Source organism: Acanthopagrus latus, chromosome 8, assembly GCF_904848185.1.
Source record: "Acanthopagrus latus isolate v.2019 chromosome 8, fAcaLat1.1, whole genome shotgun sequence".
Classification (NCBI taxonomy): Eukaryota; Metazoa; Chordata; class Actinopteri; order Spariformes; family Sparidae; genus Acanthopagrus; species Acanthopagrus latus.
In genome coordinates, this window is record NC_051046.1 from 28,009,136 (window position 1) to 28,034,766 (window position 25,631).

General features: G+C 40.8%; 2 protein-coding genes and 1 long non-coding RNA gene across 8 annotated transcripts in view; 1 reads left to right on the top strand and 2 right to left on the bottom strand.

Moving 5' to 3' along the window:
- LOC119024083 (Fanconi anemia group A protein) overlaps positions 1-7,416 on the top strand; it is a 29,996-nt gene extending 22,580 nt beyond the window's left edge. The window contains exons 27-42 of one of the 3 annotated variants that reach the window (XM_037106523.1): positions 941-1,144; positions 1,354-1,427; positions 1,510-1,638; positions 2,211-2,289; positions 2,819-2,994; positions 3,073-3,178; positions 3,329-3,388; positions 3,483-3,587; positions 3,813-3,928; positions 4,616-4,775; positions 5,140-5,202; positions 5,967-6,060; positions 6,223-6,298; positions 6,414-6,564; positions 6,669-6,752; positions 6,871-7,416. In XM_037106523.1, the coding sequence (XP_036962418.1) occupies positions 941-1,144; positions 1,354-1,427; positions 1,510-1,638; positions 2,211-2,289; positions 2,819-2,994; positions 3,073-3,178; positions 3,329-3,388; positions 3,483-3,587; positions 3,813-3,928; positions 4,616-4,775; positions 5,140-5,202; positions 5,967-6,060; positions 6,223-6,298; positions 6,414-6,564; positions 6,669-6,752; positions 6,871-6,969 (1,776 nt within the window). In that variant the 3' untranslated portion in view covers positions 6,970-7,416. The remainder of the gene's footprint in view (positions 1-940; positions 1,145-1,353; positions 1,428-1,509; positions 1,639-2,210; positions 2,290-2,818; positions 2,995-3,072; positions 3,179-3,328; positions 3,389-3,482; positions 3,588-3,812; positions 3,929-4,615; positions 4,776-5,139; positions 5,203-5,966; positions 6,061-6,222; positions 6,299-6,413; positions 6,565-6,668; positions 6,753-6,870) is intronic. The other 2 variants (XM_037106526.1, XM_037106524.1) reach the window with 2 other exon arrangements.
- Positions 7,417-7,996: 580 nt separating this feature from the next.
- On the bottom strand, positions 7,997-15,891 carry znf276 (zinc finger protein 276). 2 transcript variants are annotated; one of them, XM_037106528.1, is made up of 11 exons: positions 15,641-15,891; positions 15,036-15,342; positions 13,874-13,920; positions 13,373-13,783; positions 11,919-11,991; positions 11,535-11,618; positions 11,304-11,423; positions 11,058-11,133; positions 10,557-10,674; positions 9,438-9,537; positions 7,997-9,317 (listed from the first exon to the last, which is right to left on the bottom strand). In XM_037106528.1, the coding sequence occupies exons 1-11, from the start codon at positions 15,867-15,869 to the stop codon at positions 9,029-9,031; spliced, it is 1,854 nt and encodes a 617-aa protein (XP_036962423.1). In that variant the 5' UTR covers positions 15,870-15,891; the 3' UTR covers positions 7,997-9,028. The 2 variants fall into 2 exon arrangements, with proteins under 2 accessions (XP_036962423.1, XP_036962422.1); XM_037106527.1 differs by having other exon boundaries at positions 15,036-15,345.
- Positions 15,892-19,581: 3,690 nt separating this feature from the next.
- On the bottom strand, positions 19,582-23,848 carry LOC119024086. 3 transcript variants are annotated; one of them, XR_005076395.1, is made up of 4 exons: positions 23,460-23,848; positions 22,625-22,682; positions 21,161-22,557; positions 19,582-20,545 (listed from the first exon to the last, which is right to left on the bottom strand). It is a non-coding gene; the product is annotated as an uncharacterized LOC119024086 (long non-coding RNA). The 3 variants fall into 3 exon arrangements; XR_005076396.1 differs by having other exon boundaries at positions 22,640-23,848; XR_005076394.1 differs by having other exon boundaries at positions 22,625-23,848.
- Positions 23,849-25,631: the final 1,783 nt, after the last annotated feature.

Below are 25,631 nucleotides of genomic sequence, written 5' to 3' on the forward strand. Positions count from 1 at the left end.
AGGTGCATCAGACTATGCCATGTTCTCCCCTATCTCTTGCTAAATGGATATTGACAATTTACAGCTATTTTTGCCAGAGCAATATAATGATAATAATATGATAATTTCAAGGCAATTGATTTGCCACTAAGTCTGTGAAATGTCAGAAAATAGTGATACATATTCATCCTAAACTAGGGATATTCATTTTATGATGATGATGATAATGATGATGTAATGTTGTTAAATAGAGAAAAGCAGATTCTCACATTTAGGAATCTGGAACCAATCATGTTTTCCACAGGCCAGGTACATGACACGGGGTCTGCGGGTCCTTAAAAAGTCTTAAAATAGCATGAATTCAATTTGATTAATATCAGGCCTTAAAAGTATTTAGTAAGTAAGTATTAATGAAATAGTCTTAAATTATAAATATGTGAGGCCTTGAATGCTATAAAATTTTAATTTAATTTAATTTAATTCGATTTAATCTTCTATTATTTACCTTGCCTATTATTATTTACTATGTACAAGTCCACATTTCTGATTGAGCAAATCTTTAAGCTTACCAGTGAACCTAATAGAGACTTTTTACCTTACAGTTACACTTACCTGTTTGCAAAATGTAGATTAACCTTAAAAAGCTTTAATTTAGTGTCTGATACCTAAACACATCCTGACTACAATGTATAGCTCTCTGTAGCTACTTTCCATGATCAAAATAACAAATACACATGTTAATATGCAATTCTCTGACTCTGACACATGTAAATTAAAAGAAAACAATGAGGTAGATGATGTAGATACATGAACTCAGATTTCCAGCCAAATACAGTCTGAACTCAATTTGATCCATGTGAGTGAGGATGGGGACATTAAGTCTCACCTTTACATATTTATTCTTATTGTATTATCATATTATTGTACTTATTTAATTCTACACATAACTGTGTGTGGTCAGCTCCTGTACCTCATCCCAAGACTGTTGCCTGAAGCCAGAAGAGCTTCTATCGCTGCCTCTAGTCCAGTAAGTGAATACCAGGAGGAGAACCTGCCTGGCCTGTGGAGCAGTGCCACAGACACCAACAGCACATGGAGTAAGACTGCTTGGCATTTGTGGAGGCACCCTGCTTTCTCTCAGCTAGGAGACATACCACAGTATCAGGTAACATAGCTCCACTGGCTCGCTTGCTTTCACATTTCAGTAAAATCTTGGTTTAGTTTGTTTTGAATTAGAGTATGTTCAGTGAGCCTTAGAGAGCAATCAGTGGCTTTCTTACTTTCATCCGTGTGTGAAATGAAATCGCATGATGGATTGATGTCAATAACGACAAAAAACCAAAAAAAAAATCAAGACAAAAAATGTTTGTCAAGCTTTTGTTCTCAGACTGGCTAGCTAATGAGCTTCGAGTACAGAGAAGTGAAGACGCCTTGTCAGACCCAGAGCGGTAAGACAGGAAACATACATAACCTTGTAGGTTAGGCAAATAGTAAAAATAAAGTCAATATACCCCTTATAACTGTGTGTAGTCAGGAGTACCAGCAGTGGGCCTGCTTAGAGCTCTACCTGCCCCGTCCAGAGGAGCGGGGAGGCTGTGGAGGAGACATGAGGAGCCTCTGCTCTCATCTGCTTAATGCCATCATGGATCAGCACTTAGGGTGGGTGTATATCTGTACTCTTACTGCACACAAACACACTTAGAGAAGGCATTAAATTGTAATAGACTTTGTATTATTGAGCTGAATTATACATGCTAGTTTCCTTCACATTTTTCGCAAGAAACCTTTCAAAAAATGTTGGTGTAGAGGTCCACATGAGTGACACCTGAAGTGTATACAGCTTATTGTTCAGTGTACAAGGTGAACATTACAAGGGTTTTGAAAAGTAATTATGCATGTATTAAAATACTCTGCACCAAGTAGTTTTACTTTGCTGACACCTGGTTTAAGGCTATAATATGTAACTTTTCCACACTCAAGTCACTTAATAATCTGAAATGTAAACTTAATAATCTGAAATGTAAACCCAGAGAAATCTGACATTTTAATCAAGATAATGGTGCTTTTATTTGTTTGCCCGTTCACGGCATTCACTGATTGTAATATTCCTAGCTGTTTCTGTTATTTTGAAAGTTTCACCTGTTGATTTGGATTTGAGTAGGACTTAGGTTTTAAGTAGGTTAACACCAATAATTAACCAGTGTAACTCTTCCATACATTTCTGCCAACAGCAAACAGAACCTGGCAAAGTTAGATCACAGCGTGTCAGAAAAAGGCACCTGTCTGCCAGACATCCTGTCCAGACTACAGGTGTGTTCACTGCATATGTGTGTGACATCATTTCAGCTGACATAAGTAAAACAGTTCATAAATGAACTTATGTGGTTCTTAAAGGCACAGTTCACCCAAAAATATAAATTTCCGTCATTGGCTACTGGAATGCCGTAGTCCACAGAACATTTCTGGAGCTTCATGGAAAAACAGCGTTGCTGTATGTCCTTAAACGACTAAAGTAGATTTGGAGTCGTTTCAAGACCTTATTTAAAAAAAGACAATTTAATAAAAACAAAAAAAACAAACAAAAAACTGCTTGATACATCTTGTTCATTGTGATCCAAGTCCCCAGAAGCCCTGAGATGCAGTTGTAAATAACATTTTGAAGCTGAAATGTTCTGTGTAGCTGCTAAGCCACAAGCTCTATTGCTAGTGTGAATAACTAGGGTAGAGAGTGAGCAGATTACAACATTTTCATTTTTGGGTGAACTCTTCCTCTAACATTAAAAGGGCAAAGGTAAAAAGCTGCTCTTGTGAAGGTGATGTTTAATCATTGTTTCTGTAGGAGCTCATCTATGAGATGGAAGTGACTGACCTCTGTGGCAGCTGTAGAAGCACAGTGGATGTGTGTGACTTCCTGTTTGAGTTTGTGTCTGAGAGATGCTCCTCCACAGTGACCTCTGCTTCACCTAGCATCAGCACTGAGCTTAGCCTGCAACTCACTCTGAACACATGGAACAGGTACGCACACAAATATGTCATACGGATCATCCCTGTTAATGACGTACAGCCACTAAAAGCTGTTTGTCTGTGTCACAGAGTCCTGCTGGCTCTCCCAGCCGTGTTATTCATTAAAGTAAAGGCTGAAGGGGGGAGGAGGACTCTGGAGTGTAACAAGCTGATAAAGCATGTCAACCATCATCAGGTGAGCTGCTGAGTTCTTGTTCCTATCAGCTATTAGTACATTGCTTTTCCAAATCTGATCAGTGGTGAGGAAAAGTGCAGTGATTATGTGTCAGAAGTGTCCTCTTTAGTAAAACTGACTTAATGCCGGTCACTTCTGTTCATGCGTCAGAGGAAGGTGTGTTCTCCAGCCGGCCTGCTGTCCTTCCATCTAACAGCACACCTCCTGAAAGTGAGAATCACTTTATAAAAGTCTAAGGTTACATTTCTTACTGCATGTGCACGAGCTCCTGGGAGAGTAACTCTACTGTCTGCATCCTGTCCAGGGTGTGTTATGTGCCAGTGTACGCTGTGGACGCGCAGCTGAAGAAGTCAACAAAGCCTGGTCTCAGATCAGTCTACATTGTCCTCTGCTCCTGGTCTCCACAGTGGTACAGTTTGTTCTCCATACAGCTATGAACTGTATTAACTTTTCAAGCATCATTTTCTGGATTCTCATGCAGCAGTTACATGAGTGAAACTGGTCCTGTTAGTTATTTTATATTAGTTATTTTCCTGGAGTTTGTGAAATCAGTACTAATGCAGACCTATAAATGTTTTGTGGGTTTAAGATTAATTTACACTATGACTGTGTGTGTGTGTGTGTGTGTGTTTAGCACTGGTGGGAACGTCTGTCTCCAGTAATGTTGTCACTCTGGCATCATCTAAGTGATGGAGAGCCTCTACCAGAGCAGCTGCAGCTCCTTACTAACTGTCAGAAGTGGGCGTGCAGGTAAAACCACATTTTTATAACCACCACCTCTGAACCAGTGATCCACTTCACTCCATCCATTATACCTCACTATATTGAATGACCATCTTTTTCCATCAGTGGAGTTTTTCTTCCCTGATGGCATGAACACATTCCAAGATGACAGTGCCATGACTCATCATGCTTAAACTGTGAAAGAGTGGTTCAGAGAGGAGATACCATTTTCACACATGGATTGGCCACCAAAGAATCCAGACGTCCACCCCATTGAGAATCTTTGGGATGTGCTGGAGAAGACTTTATGCAGCAGCCTGACTCTCCCATCTTCAATACAATTAGTTCTACTCTGGACAGAAATAAATGTTGTGAAATTGCATAAGCATATTAAAACGATCCATGGCAAATGTGAGCCATAACTTAAGCTAAATGTGGTCAAACTAAATATAAAAGTGTGACTTTTGGAAGTGTACAAGGAGTTAAGCTTCAGGTGACCGTATGATACAGCTGTCTGTCAGTCCTCTGTAATTAAAAAAAAAAAAAAAATAGTCCACAGGTTTCTCACTGGAAATTATTCTCTGGAATCATACATCAAATCAAATCAAATCATACCTCTGTGAGTCAGGACATACATGGATATAAAGTGCACTGGTTAACAGAGGTATACTACCACCAGGCAGTAATTCATAGTTAGTTCTCTCTTGTGTTCAGTTTAGAGAAGGGTCAGTCATTGTCACCAGTGCCTGCAGCGTCAGCTCTGCTGCTGGCTGCCACTCTGCACCATACCTGGCGGGGCAGAGGGTGCAACAACCAGGACTCCAGTGCTGCCCTTAATATGCTGCGAGCAGAGGGGGGCACACAGCACAGACAGGTGAGAGTGAAGCACTTTGTTATATTCATGTCAGTTTATAACCCAGTCAAAGTCAGTCAAAACCGACCAATGTGTTTGTATATGTATGCAATGTATGTGTATATTTGTGTTCTATTCAAAAACATCATCTCTGTATACAGTAAGTCAGAGCTGGTATGATGCTACCAAGATGAACAATTTTGAATTCTTGACATATAGGTAATAGCAGCTGGTATTGGTAGGTAAACTCAGAACTCAGCAGAAGAACTTCTGCTCTTTAAAAATGCACATTTCAAATGTAAATTATTTAGTTTTAATATGCACTTGCTCTTTGTGATTTCCACATTGTATGTGTTTACCTGCTTCTGTCTCTTTTCTTCTGCAGATGCTGGTTTTTCTGCTTTTCCTCTGTGTTAATGACTATGTGTTAGCACTGCTGTATCCTCAGGTAATTAACCTCGCGTTGCCCCAATCCATCCACAGGTTGTGTTCAGGTGTAGGTTAGCTGCAATAAAGCAGTTGGGATTTAAATCAAGTCAGAGGACAGGGCAGACGTTGAGGCCTACCTCAGATTAACAGCCATAATAAGCAGCATGCACTCTCATACTGTACAAGGTCTGACTAATATGTTGATTTAGCACCTCTTTATGACACAATTAGAAACAACAGAAAGGACTATGCTCAAAATGTTTGATGAAAGTTTTTGGAGAGTACTGCTAACATTGTTGTATTCAATTGATTGATATTCATGTTGTTTGATCTGTATTTGGTGCATAGCTATGAGAGTGGTATCAGTCATCTCATCTAACTTTCAGAATGAAGTCTAATCAGCGTATTTCCAGAAATGTTGAACTACTTTAAGAGAATGCAATGGTTTGACACATTCGTTTAGCCTACACTCACTCTCTCAGGCCAACTTCATCTTTGTTTTTTTTTTATATAGTTCAAGCTTTGAACAAAGCAATAAATAATGGGACACAAATGATCCCAAGTCATGCTTTTGGCAAGTATAAATCCCCTTGCAAATTAAGTGCAGATTGTCTGTGTAATTAAAACAATGAGCTGTAGTTCAGAGTTGGGGTTACACTAAAAAAAGAAAAGGCCATAAAAATGTATTGTTTGTTCTTATTCATCCTCATTATTTCCCCAAAATGTCTCCCCAATGGTAGTTAAGCTATTAAAACAGTATTTTGTGTATGATTATGTGTGTAGCAGAACAAGGATCACAAAACCAGGACTTTATGCACAGACCTTCTTTGTGTGTTGGTGGACTCCGCTGACTGGCTGCTCATCTTTAAATCAAATGGTACAGTATGCATCTTCTATGATCACATCTCAGATACTTCGCAAGTTTAGCCAAGTAGTCAATATTTTGCAAATAAAATCTATGTGTCACCGTTAAATGTTTTCCCTTCAGTATTTTTCTGCCTTGTTAAATAACTGTAATGTATCTTTTCCCCAACTCTAGAGCAAAGTGTTTACCAGTCGATGGCCATGGTAACATCAGATGAGTTTATTCAGCTGATGCCATGGGCCTTTTACAGGTTAGTTTTTTGGGGTTTTTTTGCATTTTAGGAGCATATTTCTATTTAAACGTCTATTTATAACTCTGTGTGTGTGTGTCTGTCTGTCTGTCTTTCTTTCATTCTTTCTTTCCAGCCTTTTGCTCCATCAGAGTACTGAGCTCCAGCAGAGAGCTGTGTGTTGTCCAGGGTTCCTCCATACTGCTGTCCGCTGCTACATCAGTCTGATGCAGCTTTTCCTAGAAGGACACGGACTTAGACCAAGCCCTGAACGCTCTGACAATCAGGTGACTGAGCCTCAAAAACAGATTGTATCACAGTGATGACAGTGTAACTCTAACTATTGACACTGTCCTGATGTCTAATTTATGAATTGTTTTGTCTGATGGAGCCTCTCCAGATTCTGAGCAACGCCAAGCACTTTCTTCTGAGAGTGATCTCACAGACTCCTCCAGCTGCTTTGTCCTCCAGCCAGGTAACCTACATGCTGTTTGTACAGATCTTGGCAGAAACTGGCAATATTCACTTGTCTTATCTTGTTTTTATCCCTCCTTATCTGTCTGTTCTGTCTGCTGGTGGGTTTCCTGCTGTAGCTGCAGTCCCAGTGTGCAGACCTGGACCCAGAAGTGGCAGCAGCTCTTTCTGTGCATCAGGACCCTCACAGCCTGAGCCCAGAGATGGACTTCCTCTGAACAGCTGCTGATGTAATCCAACGCAAACATGTTCCTGTTGTAATATATCTAAATCATTTCTGTTCAGATTTCACCAATGTTTAAAAAAGTCTTTACTCAGCTTTGTACAAAAAAAGCTAAACATTTATTTACATGTATTTTTGTACACAGTGCACATGGGACTTTATTATACACATGTACAACTGATCTACATTTTTACAGTTAACTCTTAAAAAGAGTAGTTCGTATTGTAATAACTTGATAAAAGCAATGACCTAATGAAAGTGATGTGAATGTTCTTGAAATCATTCTACACAATTATGTGCACTGTGAGGAGCTCACACAGCACATACAAGTGCATCACATAATATTTATGTAAGGAGAATATGACATTATATGACTAACAGCTTAATTTATATGGGTTATGCATTCGTCTACATGTGTACTTAATAAAAGTGTCTGTATAGATCCATTTCCTCCAGAGAAAATCTCTCACACTATTATCAAGTTACTGCTAATGCAGCCCAACATAATATAGTGCTGCTTCACTTTAAAGATTTAATTTGTAAGAAATGGCCAGAAATCAAAGGTAGCTCGGAAGATAAAGGCAGTGGCATAATCGCCTGCTGTGGCTCACTATGCTCACAGCTATCTTTGTTCATAGCAACAGGCTGCAGTTACCACATAGCCCTTGAGCTAAGTGGCCCAATTAGCTGAAGAGAGTATGCCTGGATTGCAACCTCAAATCACTGGGGGAGTCACCTCCCAGTGAACACTGACACCAGATTGAGACTGAACATAGCCTCTGAGACCAACAGATATCAGTTTAAAAAGGAATACAATACAGAAGTGATTAAGCTAGGACTATAACTCAAGGACAAGAAGACTCTGCAGATGAGTGAGAGAAATTTGGGCAGCTAGAACAGGCAAAAAGGGCGCGTAAAACCCAAATATTTTCACATCTTATTCAGTGAGTTGAGGATTTATTTTTATTGGCAACTTTTGTTTCATGGATGTTGATTTTGAATTAAGTGTGTTTTATGATGAGTTAATGAGGCTAATAAGTTTGTCTTAGTGCAGTAATGGAGAGAAACTTGTTTATGGTTATCTTTTTTAAGCCACGAAAATAGGTGTAAAATGTCTCCTTTCTTGAGTTTATTTTGTGTACTTATAAGACAAACAAATTTGCCACTTTTACATCTACTGGCTTTAACTACGGGCGCTATCAGACTATCACCTCTTGGGGTACAAATTGGTGTTATGAGACGAGAGGCTGGAATGCGCTGGATAGCATGCTAACTTCAGTAGACGTCTCTGCAACACAGCACACAGACGTCTTTGGCATAGCTTCAACACTGTTGTTCCTTCAAACTCATTGATGTTTCTTTGAATGTTTTAAACTGGTGTTCTGGCCATAACTTACATGTTGCCCCTTTAAAGCAATGCATTCTTCACCTCGTAGACAATTTTTAAAAATGCAGGGGAGTAATGTTAGAGTCTGGTGCAGCCATGGTGAGCTGTTAGACAACAAAATAGGCTGCATACCTCCAGTTTGTATGCACTATAAACACTCAGATGCTCATCTGTCCTGTCTGTCACAGTAGCTACCCAAGTAGTAGTATTAACTGCTGTTGTCAGTTACCATGGGTGCTGCAAAATCAAACACAACTGAAAACTTAAGGATTACAACTTTAAAATCCAGGACATTTTAAAAATGTATTCTGCCTAAAGACAGAACCTCTAAATCTATTTACTTTCACAAACTATTGGAAGAGGTATCACACCAGCGTTTGACAATGTTACAGTACATGTGAAGGAAAAACTGCTGCTCCCTTAAAGACAAGCTCAAATCTAGACTTGTGGTATACTTGGTCAGAAGATGTTCTGATGATGAAATGCATTCATTTGGAATGAGAAGTGATACTCTTAAAAAGCTGTCCGTAAAATAAATATCTGTTTGCAGCAGGCCCAAGTCCATGAATGTGAAAAAAACTGGGACTTCAGTACAAGTGGTACAGTACAAGAACTGGTCCCTGTCCCACGTTTATGTGCCCACACAGCCAACCTGGACCCCCTGCTGTCACCTGTCCTGGTCTTGCTGAACCACTTCCCCAGTCAGAGTGATGGTGTGCAGGTCGGAGAAGAGTGGCTGCTGCTCCTGCTGCTGCTGCTGCTGACTGCTGCCTCTCTGAACCTCGGTCTGAGTCAGAGGGTGGACCATGGACATGTGGACGTTCAGGTTGTGGGCCTTCTCGAAACGTTTCCCACATAGCAGGCAAGCAAATTCCAAGTCAGCCTCCGCCTTGTGTTTGGTCATGTGGTATTTAAGTGATGCACGCTGGCGACACTGGAAGCCACAAACCTCACATCTGAAGGGAAGGAACACATTAGCATCCACGGCCTGTCTTAGAACTAAAACTTCTGTAGCTTTCCAGGGATAACTCAGAAGTTTTTTTTCTAAAGTGACAGATGACATCATCAGTACTTACTGTAGAGGCTTGGCCCCTGAATGTCTCATCTGGTGAACGGAAAGATGTTTCCTCTGTTTGAAGGTTTGGCCGCACTGGTCACAAATGTAATTCCTCTCCTCTAAAAACAAGAGTAAAAGCTAAAACACACAAACATCTAAATTCATGCCTACTTCATTTAACTGGTGGTGCAGTCTTTCTGGTACTGTCTCTAACATTGCATGTCCTTCAAATTCAAGACAAAGTTCAGGCTTTGATGGGTCTAACTCATTACACCAGTAGAGCAAAACAAATGGAGATGGTATGATGGAGATGAACACTGTTTTGACTGTTGCTATATATTATAGTTTGTTTTTATTTATATATATTCACGTGTGTGTATATACACACACATACACACACACTTCACTTTACTGTAATGCAGCTCTTAAAACCAGGAAAAGCAAGTTTAATCCATGGTCTAACACACCGTGACACTGAGTAAGACCCCCCCCGAGAGATCAAGTTTTCCGACCACCAATAAAAAAAGACACCAGTAGCGGATGATTTTTCCTGCCACACTGATGATGAATGATATTAGCCAGTAACTGAGTCATCCACCTCTCCCATTGTTTCACAGCTGGATAGGTAACCCCGAGTAAATTGAGCCAAATGATCAACAGCTTTGTGACATCAGTTTTCAAGGACTGCCAGTGTTATGTTCCCTGAAGCCAAGTAACCAAGAAAACAGGCTTTACAATCTGCACTTGGACCAGGGCTAAAAGCACTCCTAGAACCGCCCACATTAAGGGACATGTTAGCCCCAAGTGCAGAAAGCTGCACAATACTGCTCATTCCAAAGCAGACCTGCTGGCCCTCCTCCGCAGCAGGGTTTACTCTGAACATAACAGGTTATCGCCTGAAAATCAACTATCTGCAGGGCTAAGAGATGTTGGTGTGAAATGGTGCTAATAATATGCATCATTTTAGAATGTAAACATTAGTCACATGTTCCAATGGACATTTAACCCAGGGCTGGGCGTGCACCCAGTGCAATCAGTGTGAATCATATAGCCCTAAATCTGAGGGTGGTTTGTTATACTGGCCTCAGGGAGTAACACACTGTCTAAAGGCAAACAGAAATCTTTCTGTAAACCTCACCTGTATGTATTAATTTGACATGTCGCTGCAGGTAGCGGTCGATCATGAACACCTTGTTGCAGCCTGGATGAGGACACGGTCGCTCTCTCATCTCCTCATGATGCTCTTTGATGTGCTTCTAAAAATCCAGCCAAGAAGAAAACCAGTCACTTATACTGTCAAAGGCAGAGCGTATTCACAGTCAGGTTTAATTCATTCCTGAGTAGTAAGTTGCAGAAGAAGGCTCTTGTGTGTGGGTTAAAAAGGACTTTTTGTCTTATTAAATTATGTTACATATTCTTTGTCAAATTGTAGATTAGATGGATTACATTTATACATTAACAATAACATATGAATATTAATACTATACATGTTTCTTGTACACCGTATGAGTGTGAAATCAATATTTACTTCATGATGACATGTTAAAGTAAAAGGTTTTCTGTTGCCACAGCTATTACTAATTATGCAACTACATAGCATTTATCTACTAAATAACAGTGACATGCTGCAAATTCTCACCTTTAAACCATCAGGAGCTCTGTATACAGCTGTACAGCCCTGATATGGACACTTGTATATGTTGGGGAGCTCCTCTCTGGAAACACAACAGCAGTTTGTTCATGTACAAGTATGCTATGCAAAGTTTTAACAGTTAATTAAAGTGAACTGAAACAAAGCATAGACAGAGATAAACTACACATGTATATATTCAATTTAACTGTTGCTGAGTGGAGGTTGTGTATTAAAGAATATGTGGCAGGGTACCCTTTAGGTTTGAACTTGTTCTTCCAGCCAGGTTTGGGTCCAGGTTTCTTTTTGATTTTGGGCTCCTCTGGCACCTTTGGGCTGCCTCTTCTCTTGATAGGGATGGTCATCTCACGAGCTCTGGGAAAGGGAGAGAAAAGGTCAACAAACACAGAGCCTGGGCTGTTGTCATTTCATGCCCTCTTTCCTTTTTCAGAAGGAACGTGTTCACTGAAGGATATCTGCACCCACCTCTTGTCTGAGAATGGCTTGAACAACTCATCGTCTGATAGCCCTCCTTTTCCACTCTCCTCAAAGTCTTCGTCAGAGACAACCCTGCACACATTCGCGCGCACACACACACACCCAAAACAATGTGTTTTTGTCATCGTGTTTTTGTTCATGTGGCTTTCTTTGTCTTGATGTGTTTTTCTTTGTCTTGATGTGTTTTTCTTTGTCTTGATGTGTTTTTCTTTCTGTTGTTTTCGTTTGCCATTCAGGGCCACCGTACAAATTACTTTAAAGGCTGAATAGCACCCACAAATTATAGGTACTAAGGTTTATTCCCACAAATGGGCGGTTATACGATAAGCAGTAAGACAGAATTAGGTGAGAGAGATGAACAGCATCACCAACCTGTCAGATAGATCACTGTCAACAGCCCTGTCCTCCAGTTGGACCAGAGCAGGAGACAATGGCTTGTCATGACCTGTAAAGGATGGCAAGCCACAACTGTGTGAGTCAAGAGTTCATACAGATTTACCACAAGGGAGTTCTTAACATCTGTGTCACCAGCTGCAGGGTAAGAACAAGTTGTTGGCATATCTATGCTTCACAGGTTGTGTTTACATGTAGGGAGAAACCAAGGTACAGCTGATTCCTCTATGTGCAGCCGAGTTCTCATTATTAAACAACAGTATGAAATGTTGATGAAATGGTCTTTCCTTTGTTTTATGTCCAGCCCATTTATATCAGTGAGGGAAGATGTTAACTATAACATATTACAGAGCAAGAGAACCACAGACTGGATCCTACAAAACCAAGATTGTCCTCGCTAGAGCCACGATGATATCATGGCTAAAAGAATTTGCAAAGTATTCTGATTTTAAGTTTGCTGCAATTTATCTTTCCAGTGCTATTACAACATTTAAATGAGAGGCTTCAGTGATTTTCAGCCTGCTCTGCATCGCTAAAATGTTGGCAGTATATGCAAATGAATGATTTTAAACCCACAACTCTGTTGCAGGCAAATATTCTCCATATGAGGCAAGTATGTCAGACTTTAGGGCAGTTATATCAACTACAGATTGCTGGTCTGCATTTTTGGTATGCGCATATCTGCAGACGTATTATCAGGGAGGAGTATCTCACCACACTCTGATTAGAACTTCTCAACTAGGCAGGGCTGATAAACTACTTTACATTTACATTTTGCATTTTAGGGCATTTAGCAGACATTTTTGTCCAGTAATTCATACATACATTGACACACTGATGGCGGTGGCTGCAAGGTGCCGACCAGCACATCAGGAGGAGATCGGGGTTCAGTATCTTGCCCAAGGACAGTTCGACATGCAGACCAGGGGAATCGAACCAGCACCCTTCCGATAACAAGATGCTGGCTCTACCCCTGAGTCACAGCTGCCCAATTCTAGGATCACAAACAAGAAGTGTCTAACACAGCGTTGCTGTAAGAAATTCTTTCCACGATGTGTGATATGTTTACGTCTTCCTTTTCTCCATGTGTCTCTCACTCTCTGAGGAGGATGAGGCTCAAATGTGCGATGGATTACATGCTGTATGGTACCAGAGAAAGTTTATGATAACTAAAATAAGAAAAAAAAGTTTTGAAATTGTGTCATAAATCAGGAGAAATACAGGAGAAGTGTGGTCTCAGGCCTGATCACTATTGGTTCAATGTAAAGGAAACTCACTATGAAGCAATTTCAACAATGCAATGCCAGGCCAAATAAATACACAAGAGAATATTCATCCCAGATCCTCAGAAGGGAGAAAAGAGCAGGATTGGCTGTGTCCTTTTCAAACATGAAACATTTTAAAACTTACCTACCTGTTGATCTCAGTCTCACCTTCAGTGTTACTGGTCCAGTGAGTCAGCGCTGATCTCCGAGATTGTGCTGGGACTGCAGGTGTACTGTGTTGAGCCACAGTGCTTACACTTCCATTCCCACTGGGTTGTTCTTCTTCATCTTCCTCCTCCTGATCCTCCTCCTCTGACATCACTCTGTCACTACTGCCGCTCCCTAAAGCTCCACTGCTTAGGTTCACCATGTACCCTGGGTTGGCAGCAGCTGTGCACTGAGTGTCCATGATGTAACTGTGGCCATCAACACAGCTCCAAATGGCCTGTACAGAGCCCCAGCATTGGCCCTCCAGCACCTCCTTCAGGTCAGGGCAGGAGTGACAGGCCTCTCCGTGGTGGTGAGCCCAGGACACCAGGCTGTGGAGGCACTTGGGGTCTGAGGTGAAGGATGGTGGTGCTGAAAGAAAACAGCATAAAACTGTTACCTTGACTTTTACTCCATTTCTATACACAGAAGCAAAAGCAATGAAGAAAGGCTTTTCTTTACTTGCTGGGCCATGGTTTACTGAGGACTCTGGGCACTTTGCATTCTTCCTGAAAAAGAAACAAACCATTGATTGTACTTTTCTGCCTTAACAATTGAAAACCATGCAATAAATACACACTTCTTAGCTCCCATTTTGTAGAAGGAGAGATTTTCTGTCTTTTTTTATTCAGCATCAATCAGGTCTAGGTGCTGTATGGACTGTGTATCAAATTGTTTAATGCACAGAGATCTGCACACAGCCCATGTTCAGAAACTGTGTCTTCAAAAAGGCCGTTAAGACTTCCATGAGTATGAGATGTCAAAACCTTACAGTCACAGCCCTTGTGTCAAAATGGTAGGGAATGCCTTCTCACGCCTGTTATAACTGTCAAATCAGAGCAGACTGGGCTTTTTTGGAGTTGGCCTTAAAGTGAAACTCTCGCCAAAATGCAACTTAGGCTTTTTGTGTGAATGTATATGTGTAAAACCTTTGTGTAAAAGCATAATTACGATGAAAGAATTTAAGATTTACTGTATTTTCATTTTCGGGTCAAACTCATTTTAAATGGGAGTGTTTGGGGCACTTCAGTGACGGCATTCTGAGATCGGTACTTCTCGGCTGCTAAGGTGAGTTGTTCAAAAACTTTCTTTTTAGTAAACTCTGTGTACACAATGTTCTCAATGCCCATGTTCATGTGTAGAGACCCTGGTGACACCAGGAGCAAGACCAGGAGTTTCATATTTTGTTGAGCCTTCTTAGTGTTTTACAAATAGCAATTCCGATGCTATTGCTAATGCCCTTAGCACTCCCATTGAAAATGAGTTTGACCAGAAAACGAAAATACAGTAAATCTTAAAAGTGCCTCTTTTGTCGCAATTATGCTTTTACACAAAGGTTTATCCCATATACTTTCACAAAAAAAGCCTAAGTTGCATTTTGGCGAGAGTTTCACTTTAAAGACACAGGATCTGACCCCCAGATTCCACTGGCGATATGAAGCAGCATGGAGGATGGAACAAAACAAAAGTGTCACACACCGCTGGTAACAGAGAACAGAGAAGTGTCCAGTGGAATGGAGGTGTAAAACTGTTTAGAGGCATAAACATTTTCTAGTAGACACCCAAAATAATGTACGAACTTATGGATCATATGGTGGGGACATAAAATTCCATGTTGACTCACTGGCTTTTCGGGTTCTCTTTTCCAACAGGTGGAATGTTGACCCTCTGCAGAAACCTGATGAGGATGCTGTGACATTTGTAGAACTTTGCGTGACATTTCTTGCAAATAAACTCAGATAACCGGGGGTCACGGTCCAACTGGACCCCAACCAGTTGCTGGAAATCTGTATGGAATAAAAGGGGTGACTGGGCTGACTCATGGTCAACGATCTCAATAGAATCCTGAGGCCACTTGTTGAAGGCGTGTCGCAGACTGCGTGGAGAGAACTTTCCATGGCAGAGCCGACAAATAGCAGTTGACAGTCTACCTGCTGGGAGGAACAAAAAAATAAGTGTTTTTCTATAAACAGATTTTTTGTTTACTGTTAAGACAGTCTTTTAATCAGCATACATATGATCCAACAGTCAGCATTTTTTTAAAAAAAATAATCTACTTCTGTATTACTACCACCAGAATTTTGGTGACATTCCAAGGGAATAGGTCTAATTATTCTCAAGACTTAAACTATTTTGAGTGAAAGCCAATTGTCGATGAAGAAAATCACAGTTTTTAAATTAATTTAATGGGGTCTGGTGTGACTTTCTTATATTAACATTTGCACTCACCTGAAGATTTTGTCTTGCTCTCTGGATGCTTTTGTGTGTTGTCAACTGCTGTCACACTGAAGTCAAAGTTAGCAGTCTTGTGCTCTGCAGCGTTGCCATGGAAACTGTTTGTGGTTACAGGGACAGTCTTCCGAGGCCTCCCTCTGTTTCCAGGCAGTCTCGTCTCCTCCAGGACGCTCACCGCTGTCTGTGTCTTGCTGGGCCTTGGACGTCTGCTCTTCTTCTTCATGATTTATTCTAGAAATATGGACCGTCGGCAGCTGATCCTGGTACTGGAGTCTTGCTGCCAGGTCCACTGTACAGATATACAATGTAAGCCAAGTCTCGATGAGTTAATCGTAATATTATCTGCTTTTTAAAATAGACAATTATTGAAACAATTAATCATCTTTGAATTATTGTCCTTGTTTCAGCAGCTATATCAACTAGAAATATATTTTTATTTTCCGAGAGTTAAGTTATTTAACCAACTATTTGAAGAGCCGTCTGTGCCACAGCATATAATTTCCCCATGTTCCATTATTAGTTGGTAACTCTATTTTCCTACATTGATAACGTTGTTTTAAAAGCAATATACATCAACTACATCTAATTTAGTTTCAGATATTAAAAAGATAAGAGAAAATCAATAAGTAACTGCAGTTGCATTCAATAACCTTGCTTGAGTTTTATGGTTACCAAAGCCCAGTAAAACAAGCAGAATTTACTATTGTCACATAAGCTCGTTTCCAGTTATTTCCGATAAAAGCAAGACAAACACGTCTGCGATGTTTTAACTTGAACAGTGCAGTTTTCTGTTCACCACCTAGTGCTGATTTGGACCAGCTAACGTGAGCTAGCTGGTTAGCCTGAGTGAGCCTGCTACGTTTGCTGGCGAGTGTGTCAAAATGTTTGTTTTAAGGTTGTAACTCAAGCAGTCCAGTGACGTCACCTACCGTCAGAGCATATAAATCCTACCACTTGAAGCACATGTTGCTCTTAACATATAAAAAAAGGTTTTCAGGAGGCAAGAAAACAGCCCTGTGCCTTCAAAGCTGTTCCCAGTTGTAAACATTAGATCCCGGAAGTGCAACACGAACAAAATGAAGGCGATAACATGATATAGCGCCACCTGCCGTTCATGGAGAGATATGCACACAGTGAATCAAATAACTTTATGTCATATCAATCTAATGAGACGAAATGAGCGTAGCCTGAAAGCGTGGATACGTAAATTATTAAAGTATTACTTGTGCTTTCACAGAACTCGTGGTAACTATTTTTTTGTGCCCTTGTGATTCTTTCTCTCTGACTAAATGATGAAAACATTAAATCATAAACACTATGCAAACATGCAAACACTATACACAATAAAATGCTAAAAAAAAAAAAAAAATGCTAAGCAAAGTAGAACTTAGTGGGAGCTAAAGTGCAAGAGAAATAAGATGCAGTTTTATTTACAGCGATGATAATTTAGGTAATAGATAATTTAAATGATTTGTGTGTTTTTGCGTGGGCATTGTGCAGTCTAATGGCACCAGGTAGGAATGATTTCCTGTGCTATTCCTTAATGCAGTGGGGTTGAATGAACCTGTTGCTCAATTTAAGACTCAGGACACCATCATCAGTGTCCCTCACTTTACAGAATGATATATAAGGCTTGGGTATGAATCAAAGAAAGCTCAGAGATTATAATCTGACATGTTGTGTCCTTTATGTTGATATGACTATCATTTTGTCAGCTAACTGTATATGTACACATTCAGAAGACACAGAGCACCATTGGCAGTCATTTGGAATTGTGTTTCTGTCTGCCTGATACAATTAAACCCAGTAGTCACTGTAATATATCTTTATTTGTTGTTCACCACTTACTGAGCAATATCTGTCCTTAAATGCTCCTCTGTGTCTATGTTCACCAACTAGTCACACATTTTGTCTTATTACTGTTTGCTGCTGGTCAGGTCGCATCAGTAAGTAAAGTCAGATTTAACTTGTCTTTTATTTAGATTTAAGTAATATATGTAGTACATTTTTTACCGCCAAGTGCTGTTTTTTTCATCATTGCTCAAGCATCTATGTTGTTTTCTCAGGTCAACCTTCATCAGAAAACGGGAATTAACCCACTGAGATTGTTTTCTTTTCTTTTTCTTTTTTTTTTTTTAGAACTATGGTTACCTAAATGTAGGTTTTCCCAATATGTCTGGTTCAAGACAGTCTGTACTCTTTTATTGTGGGGAGCTTTGAACCATGGTTGATATTTATCCTGTATATCTCCCTTCCATGTTTCTATGTAATTTGTCCTATTTTTATGTCTGTCTGTGCAAGTAAATTCTGTACTGTTACTGTCATATGTATTAAAATTGTATTTACAGTATGTGCTAAGTGAAACACAAATAAACTGACATTAAAGGACTGTGTATTGTGATGAGTGTAGCTGAGTTAAACTATCAGCAAAGTGCTGGATGTTGCGTCTGTCCTATATCTTTTAATGAGAAAACTTCTGTGGCTGTCTGGTTTCACATGACTGCAAGATAATGATCAAGGAGGTGTTGCAAACGCATGCACAGATGTTATCTAAAAAGGTCACAGATGCATTGCTAACCTTTTCTGAAAACAGCTGTGATAAGATCTTGTGAGTCTCCATCACTTCAGGCTGCACCACACAGATTTCCATACAAGGGGGGACTGACTCATGATAAATTGGAAATGTAGTTGACCCTTGAGGAGTCATACAACAATTTGTTTTTTGTGTGTATATGTGTGGTTGGGGTGGTATTCATAATCTGATTCAAGATATTTTTCAACTGAAATGCTGAAATTTGATCTTTAAAGGCCACATATTTTTAAGCATTTCTTTTACATGGTCTAGTGTCCGTTTGTTTTTGTGTACACCCTGTCAGACAGAGAGCTCATTGACATAACCTGCAACAGCTTTTACTTTTCCATTATAAATTATCTCTTTGTTTATTTTATGTATTTCTGTCCCAGTGTTATAGTTATGTCTGTTCTTGTCTAATAAGGTGTACATGTCAACAGAGGTGCATTTAAAAATAGTAGTTTTGACAGGTGAAAATCGCTAGCTTGACTCTATGGAGAACCAAACTAACTTCTGGGTTTGTCGATATCTTTATCTTCATTTTTTTTGTATAGGAGCTCGAGTGGACAGTGAATTTACATGGAGGTTCTACTTTAAATCTGTTCTGTCAGGTATGTGTTGTTGAATATGTGGTTTATTCAATGTATAATGATTTTAATGCGCAGTCGCACAAAGAACTGGTTCCAAAGTAGGCACCGGCTCTGAACCAGCCCCTGAATCGCCTTGGCCGAGCAGGGGTGAAATTTAAATGTTTTAGACTTCGATATCTGTCAGTTGTAACACATGCAATGAATTGTGTAATAGTGAGTTCATGAGTGGCTGGGTGTAACTTCATTTCTATGGGATGCTATGCTAACTGCCTGCTGGTAGTAGCCATGTATTTACCAGACAAATCAAAGTTTGGTAATAATCTTTTCATCCAATTATTGACCAGAAAACAAACAATTATCCCAAAATTTCAAACTTTTACTTTAAAAGTGCAATATGTAAGAATCTTGATTTCAAAACAAATTCAAAGATTGACTGAAATTAACAATAGAATGTGAAGAAATAACAGTTTTGATGTTTTGTTATGGTGCCACCACCCAACAGCATTCCCAGCGGGGGACAGGGGTCCATTTTGCCACCGTCTTTCCAAAATCAACGCTATTCTCTGAGCACTGATCTTTAAGATTGTAGGTTTCCTCCTGACATGAACTCTCATTATTGTTTGTAAAGCATTTGATGATGGTGGTGTCAACCGCCCACTTAAATTTACAGTTCTCCTAATGTCTGTGAGCGCAGTAATGACTATCTGGTGTGTGTTATAAGTGTTACGTTTCCCAATCAGCTTTGAATATTGAGCTAAAATCAACAAATAGCATCCTGATGTAGCTGTTTTTATTCTTTGGTTGTGTGAAGACTGACTGCAGGGCAGTGAATATAGAATCCTATGTAGATCTGTTGGTTTTGAAAGCATATAGCTGTGAGGGTCCAGGTGGCAGGGATGTCTTTGGTGTTCTGGAACACGAGTTACTCAAAACACTTAATCAGACTGGGGAGGTGAGAACAACAGGGTGGTGATCATTCAGACAAGACACTGCAGCCTTATTTTGACAGTCTCCTATCAGAATGAGATGTGCAAAATGTCAGTAATGTCATCACATTGGCACATGTTTTAATTTCACACCACCAATTTGACACCATCTCTATGTCCAAACCTGGATGTTCAATAGCATGATCTGCGGTTGTCTTCCTTTGGAAGCTGATTATCATTTACTTGGTTTTACTGGTGTTCATATGTAGGTGGTTGCATTCACACAAGTTAACAAAGTCGTTGAACATATTCCCAGTTTCCCCCTGAGAAGTGCTGGCTGTATTGTATTGAAATCACTGGACAAGTCAAAAAACATGAGCCCCACAGTGCGTCCAGTGTTCTCCAGGTTTGTAATTGTTCTGTGCAGTGAGTAGATGACTTCGATAACCACCCCCATTCTGTGACAGTAAGCGAACTGAAGGGGGTCCAGCATTGTCCTCACATGGGTACGGATGTGCCTGAGAATAATCCTCTCCATGGTCTTCATCAGGTGAGAAGTTAAGGCAACAGGGCGTAAGTGGCCAGGCTTTATGGGGTTTGCAGACTTTGGAACTGGGACCACACAGAAGCCTTCTACAGAACAGGAACTGTCTCCAGAGTCATGCTCAGGTTCAAGATGTGGGTGACCACCCCACAGAGCTGGTCTGCACAGTCCTTTAACACTCTGGAGTTGATGCCATCAGGGTCTGTGGCTCTCTTCTCCTTGAGCCTCCCCATTCTATTTCTATATTTCCAACTTCAACAGTTTGAGCTGGGCATGAAAGAAAGGTTGTACTTTGTGAGGTTGGTACATACGTTACACTGCAAAAGCGTCACACACAGTAATCACTCATGTTAATTTCTGCTTCATCAGACTTGCATATTTGTGATATATATTTACTATATATATATATCACAGGTATACCAATATATAGATTTTTATTTACATCTTCAACAGAAATGTTCGAATGCATAATATGCACAATTCCCATTATTGTACTGTACATGTACTGTCACAAGTACTTGTGACAGTACATGTACTGTACAGTCTGTACATTTCACCATAAGCTGCAAGATTCAGTGTGATTTTCAAGCTTATCGTCTGGAAATAATCTTGACTTGTCTATTCCATCTGCCTCTGTGTGACCGCAATTGCATGCCTACAACAACAACAACACCTCTCTATATCCTGATAGCATCAACAGACATTGCTGGCCTGTGGTGCATTGTGCAACTTCATCATGTCTCACTAGCGGTACATAGGCAGCAACAACACATGCCAGAACCTGTGAATGTTTATTTTACCATCTTGTTGTTAAATTTATGATGTCATAGTTATATTTCATTAATTTAGACCATGATCACAGAATAAGGTAAATCATCTTACCTAGTAAGCAACTGTAGTGTCTGTGTGTTTCTTACACATCCTGAGCTCTAAGACAATAGTGAATAGTGACAGGACAGGATGGGACAGGACCAGACGATTCCCTGTAGGTAAGTGTGGGAATGGGACAATGTAATGGTCCACATGTCCAGGAGCTGTCAATCAACCCTGGGGTTGTCCTTAAAGACAAGCTACAGGAAGGGGCCCACACTAGAGGTTTGGAACTGACTCAATGTATACATTGTCATCTAATTATAGAGAGACCATCCTGTCCACTTCAGCTGATATCAGCAAAGTTAAGTAATACACACAAGAGTTATTTCATAGGGGGTGCGAGGCACGTATAATCCACCAAAGTGACCAATTAGGGGAAGTGGGTGGTATGGACAATAGACTTTAAAAAGGCCCGCACACCAGAGAGAGGGTGGTGGTAACTGGTAGATTGATTGAAGGCTCGATAGGATTTCTGCTAGAGCAGAGGGCAAAGCATTTTGGCATTACTTTGTCATAGATTTGAGACTACCAGAGTGCGGCCACACTCTATTCGGACGCAGGCTTGAGACCTGTTTCAATAAAGATTGCTCTGGGGGCGCTATGGGACCGCAGACCAAGATGGCGGCTTATCGTGGAGCATTTTAACCAATGCATGTGTCCCTCCCTGGGTTAAACAGCACAGGGAGGCGGGTGCTCCATCTGCTCCACAGGTCCTTGATCAGAGCCAGCTTGTCTCTTTTGCTGCGGTCTGGCCGGACAGTCTGTCATCGAACCGCACAGCCAGATTGATCTGCAAAAATCTCTTCTGGGACATTGTTGCAGCAAAAATTGCACGTCCCGTTTCATTGTCCCACAGGCTCTTGTTTGACTCATGCTGTGACCTGAACATGCCTGCCAAAATCAGCAGCCCAAAGGTAGGCCCGCATCTCCTCCTCCTCACTCAAATCTATCCATTAATTTACTGACCTCCTCCCCTGCAGATTGTGATGTGCAGAATTAGCTGCAGGATGTCGCCAGTGAAAAAAGGTCAAATGCCGTCTCAGGGCTGCTGATCCTGGCAAGTGTGTAGTACGTCGGCCCTGGGGTCAAGATAGGAGGGGGAAAGAATGGCAGCGACTCTTCATGTGTGGGAGACCACAGGAGTTTCCCATTTCTGGATCTCCATGAAGAAGTGCCATCCTCCATTGCCTCTTCCTCCTCTTCTTCCTCCTCCTCCCCCTCCACCTCTTCATCCTCTTCCTCCTCAAAGCTGAAAGACCCCTCTGTGCCTGGCAGGAATTCCTCCCTGATCCCTCCTGGCTTTCAGATGAATCCTCATTGCTGGTAACATCTATCTCAGTAACATACTGCTCACACTCTTCCGAAGACTGCAACAAGAGCCTCCTCTAGATTCTCTTCATGGCTGTCTGTTGGAGAAATGACCAATCAGACAAGGCTGCAAACTATTTTTACAGACTTCAAATATGCACCTACGTAAACATGCTGTACCAATCCAACGCTGTACTCATCCAAAAGGAGAGGTGGCTCTCTCCTGATCAAGAAAAAAACCAAACAGCTCATTTGGCCTTTAATTATTCGAATTTCACACACAATCTTTTATATCACTCCAATGAACCAAGACCATTTTTATGGTGTCCAGTATTTTTATTTCCATGCATTTTGCAAAGTAAGAGAACCAGGGCCTGTATTCACAAAGAATCTTAAGGCTAAAAGAAGCAAGGCTGGGTGGAATGATGGAGCAATCTTTATTGAAACAGATGCCAGCGTCCGAATAAGAATTGCATTCTGACGTTCTCAAAAGCAAGGCCAAAGTGCTTTGCCCTCTGCCCTACTAGAACTCCTATCAGCCTTTGATCTTAGGAGTTCTACCAAGTGCCAAACCTCCTTCTCTTCCTATGCAAGGGTTTTTAGAGTCCCTTTCCCAGTTCACACCCACTTCTCCTAATTGGTCACTTTGGTAAATGATCCAATAGACTAAACGAGGAGTTGACCTGTCTCCCCTGTAACTCATCTAACATGGCTGCGGTCAACTTCATGTCTTGTCCCCAAAATGACCCAAATGGGTTTCCTGCCCCTCTATGGGAACATAAACGTTTGAGCATTTCCCACCATTTGGCGTGTGGGCCAATCTCAGGTTTTACTTTATGATGGCCTGCCGCCTGCTAACCTTTAGCACTCACACAGTTGAAAAACTACTCGGACCCCTGAAGCTGTGAGCCTCACTCTGTCTGCATTAACTCACAAAAGGGAAAACAATTAATCATCATTCAATCTAAACTAAATAAACTCAAAAATCAGAATGTGATACCTCAGTAGTCACCCCAGTTTCTACAGGCTTTCTACTTCCTTGGATAACTGCAGTGAACTTGCATGCTGAATTTCTTCGACCCTTCTCATCATAGGACGCTTCTGTGGAGGTGTTAACTTCCGTGGACGTCCTGGACGTCTCTGTGAGATGGTTGCAGTTCCATCTTTTTTAAGTTTTTGTACCACTTTTGCTACAGTATTCTGACTGATAAGTAAAGCTTTGCTGATCTTCTTGTAGCATTCACCAAATTATTTTCTTGAGACCCTAACCCTAACCCTTGAGACATTTCTCTTCCATGTGGTGCCATTGCTAACAACATGAAATGGGAAGGGGTTTTCTACACCCTTGTATAGTCAACTGTCTGCTGGACACCTGTGTAATGAATAATTAGACTCACCTGTGGTTGATTATTGTTAAATTATACAACAAGTAGTTCCGACCAAGCAATCTGATTGGCCAACAAGACATTTAGACCGTGCTCAAATCAGCATGACAGCACGCCTGACTCATTACTCAAAATATTACTCCGCCAAGTCTGTAGAAAGATTGTATCCATCTCCATGGCAACATAGTAACTATAGTAACAACAACAGTAACAACATAGAGCTGGAGAAAATAATAAATAAAAGGTACGGCTTGAAATTCAAACTCTCTGCCGTAAAATATGCAGAGGAAAACTCGGGAGAGACATTTTTGCTTCATTATCTCAGGTTACAGGTAAAGTAATAGAGCCCAATCCTATGACAGCACTATTTGGCACACCCCCACCTCCAGTTCCACCTTCTTCCTCAGACGCAACATTCATAGCATTTGTTACCTTGTTAGCAAGGCGGTTGATATTGCTGCGGTGGAGGTCTCCAAGCCCTCCCTCTCATACACTGTGGATAAAAGAAATCCTCAACCATGTTAAGCTTGAAAGGATTAGATGTGTATTGAGTGGATCACTAAGGAAGTTTCACAAGATCTGGGACCCCTTTTTTGTTTATGTTGGAAAGCTGGATTTTCCATCTATTCCGGATTAACTGAATTTTCAGTGGTGTAGTTGGAGGTAAGATATGGCGATGATCTCACAGCTATAATGTTATGCTTTAACATTGTTTTGTCTCTGTTTTTTTTTTTTTTTTGCTTTTTTCTGCCCTCTGTCCTTCCTTTAGATTCTGCTTTTATTGTCCTACTCGGGAGAAGCAGCTGCTAGACGTTTCTCTGTCGACCCCAAGAGAGAGAGAGATTGGTGAAAAAATAAAACGGAGCTGTCCGAGGACGACAGCAACGTGGTCAGGCTGCCTGGTGGAGGGAGGAAGAAGGCCAGCGAGGAGCCTGAGATAAACATGTGGGAATTAGTTATCAGCAAACGGGCACGCCACGAGAGAGTGTCCCGCAAAATGATCAGGGCGATGGCGAAACAAATGTACGCCACCGTGAGTGACAGCAGAGTTGAGGAGTTTGCTGTCAAGTGCTGGTTGGCTCAATTGTTTCCTCCGCCGCAACAGCTTCACTTGCAGAAGATGTACAACTATTGCCCAGCAGGATGCCAGAGAATTCACCGAGAAGCTGGCGAAGTTTGTGACATTTTCATCCCAGATTTTAGAGAGGAATAAATTAAACGCCTGTCCCAAATTGCCGCCTAGTCTGTTAAGTGACCGAAACAAATAAACGCCCCAGGTATTATTTGGTATTTTACGGTAGTTTGGGAAATTCCGAGACCACGATAAAACATTATAACATCAGCTCAGAGTTCACTCATCTGGGACTAGAAAATCCTTTTCTGTTGCTAGGTCATTACAAAGGGTTGGATTATTTGCTGGAGTGGTAAACTACGTTCCATTACACATTTGAGTCTACTGACGTGACTGATTTTGTTTCAGTTATTAGTCAGACCCCATGTGTTTCCATGGAAACGCGACACACAAAAACAAAAACCTTTAAAATTTCAGAGCAAAATGTCCATCAACATATATATATATATATATATATATTGATTATACATTTTATTTGTGTTGATGTTAGTTGTATAATCGCAATATTACCCTCGAGGGTGTGCTTTAACGTCATTTGAGCACTTAAGTGCTACTTGTGCTTGCTGCTTGCTGCTCACTGTCGTGCTCAAATGACGTTAAAGCACAACCTCGAGGGTAATATTGCTTAATTAGACATTTGTAATCTACAATTTAG

What these genes read in the sequence shown, in the direction of transcription:
- znf276 (XM_037106527.1), bottom strand. Translation starts at nt 15,869, where the DNA reads ATGAAGAAGAAGAGCAGACGTCCAAGGCCCAGCAAGACACAGACAGCG. An exon ending in CTGGACCAGTAACACTGAAG is followed by an intron (nt 11,992 to 13,372) that starts GTGAGACTGAGA and finishes CATCCTTTACAG; the next exon opens with GTCATGACAAGCCATTGTCT. An exon ending in AACAAGTTCAAACCTAAAGG is followed by an intron (nt 11,134 to 11,303) that starts GTACCCTGCCAC and finishes TTGTGTTTCCAG; the next exon opens with AGAGGAGCTCCCCAACATAT.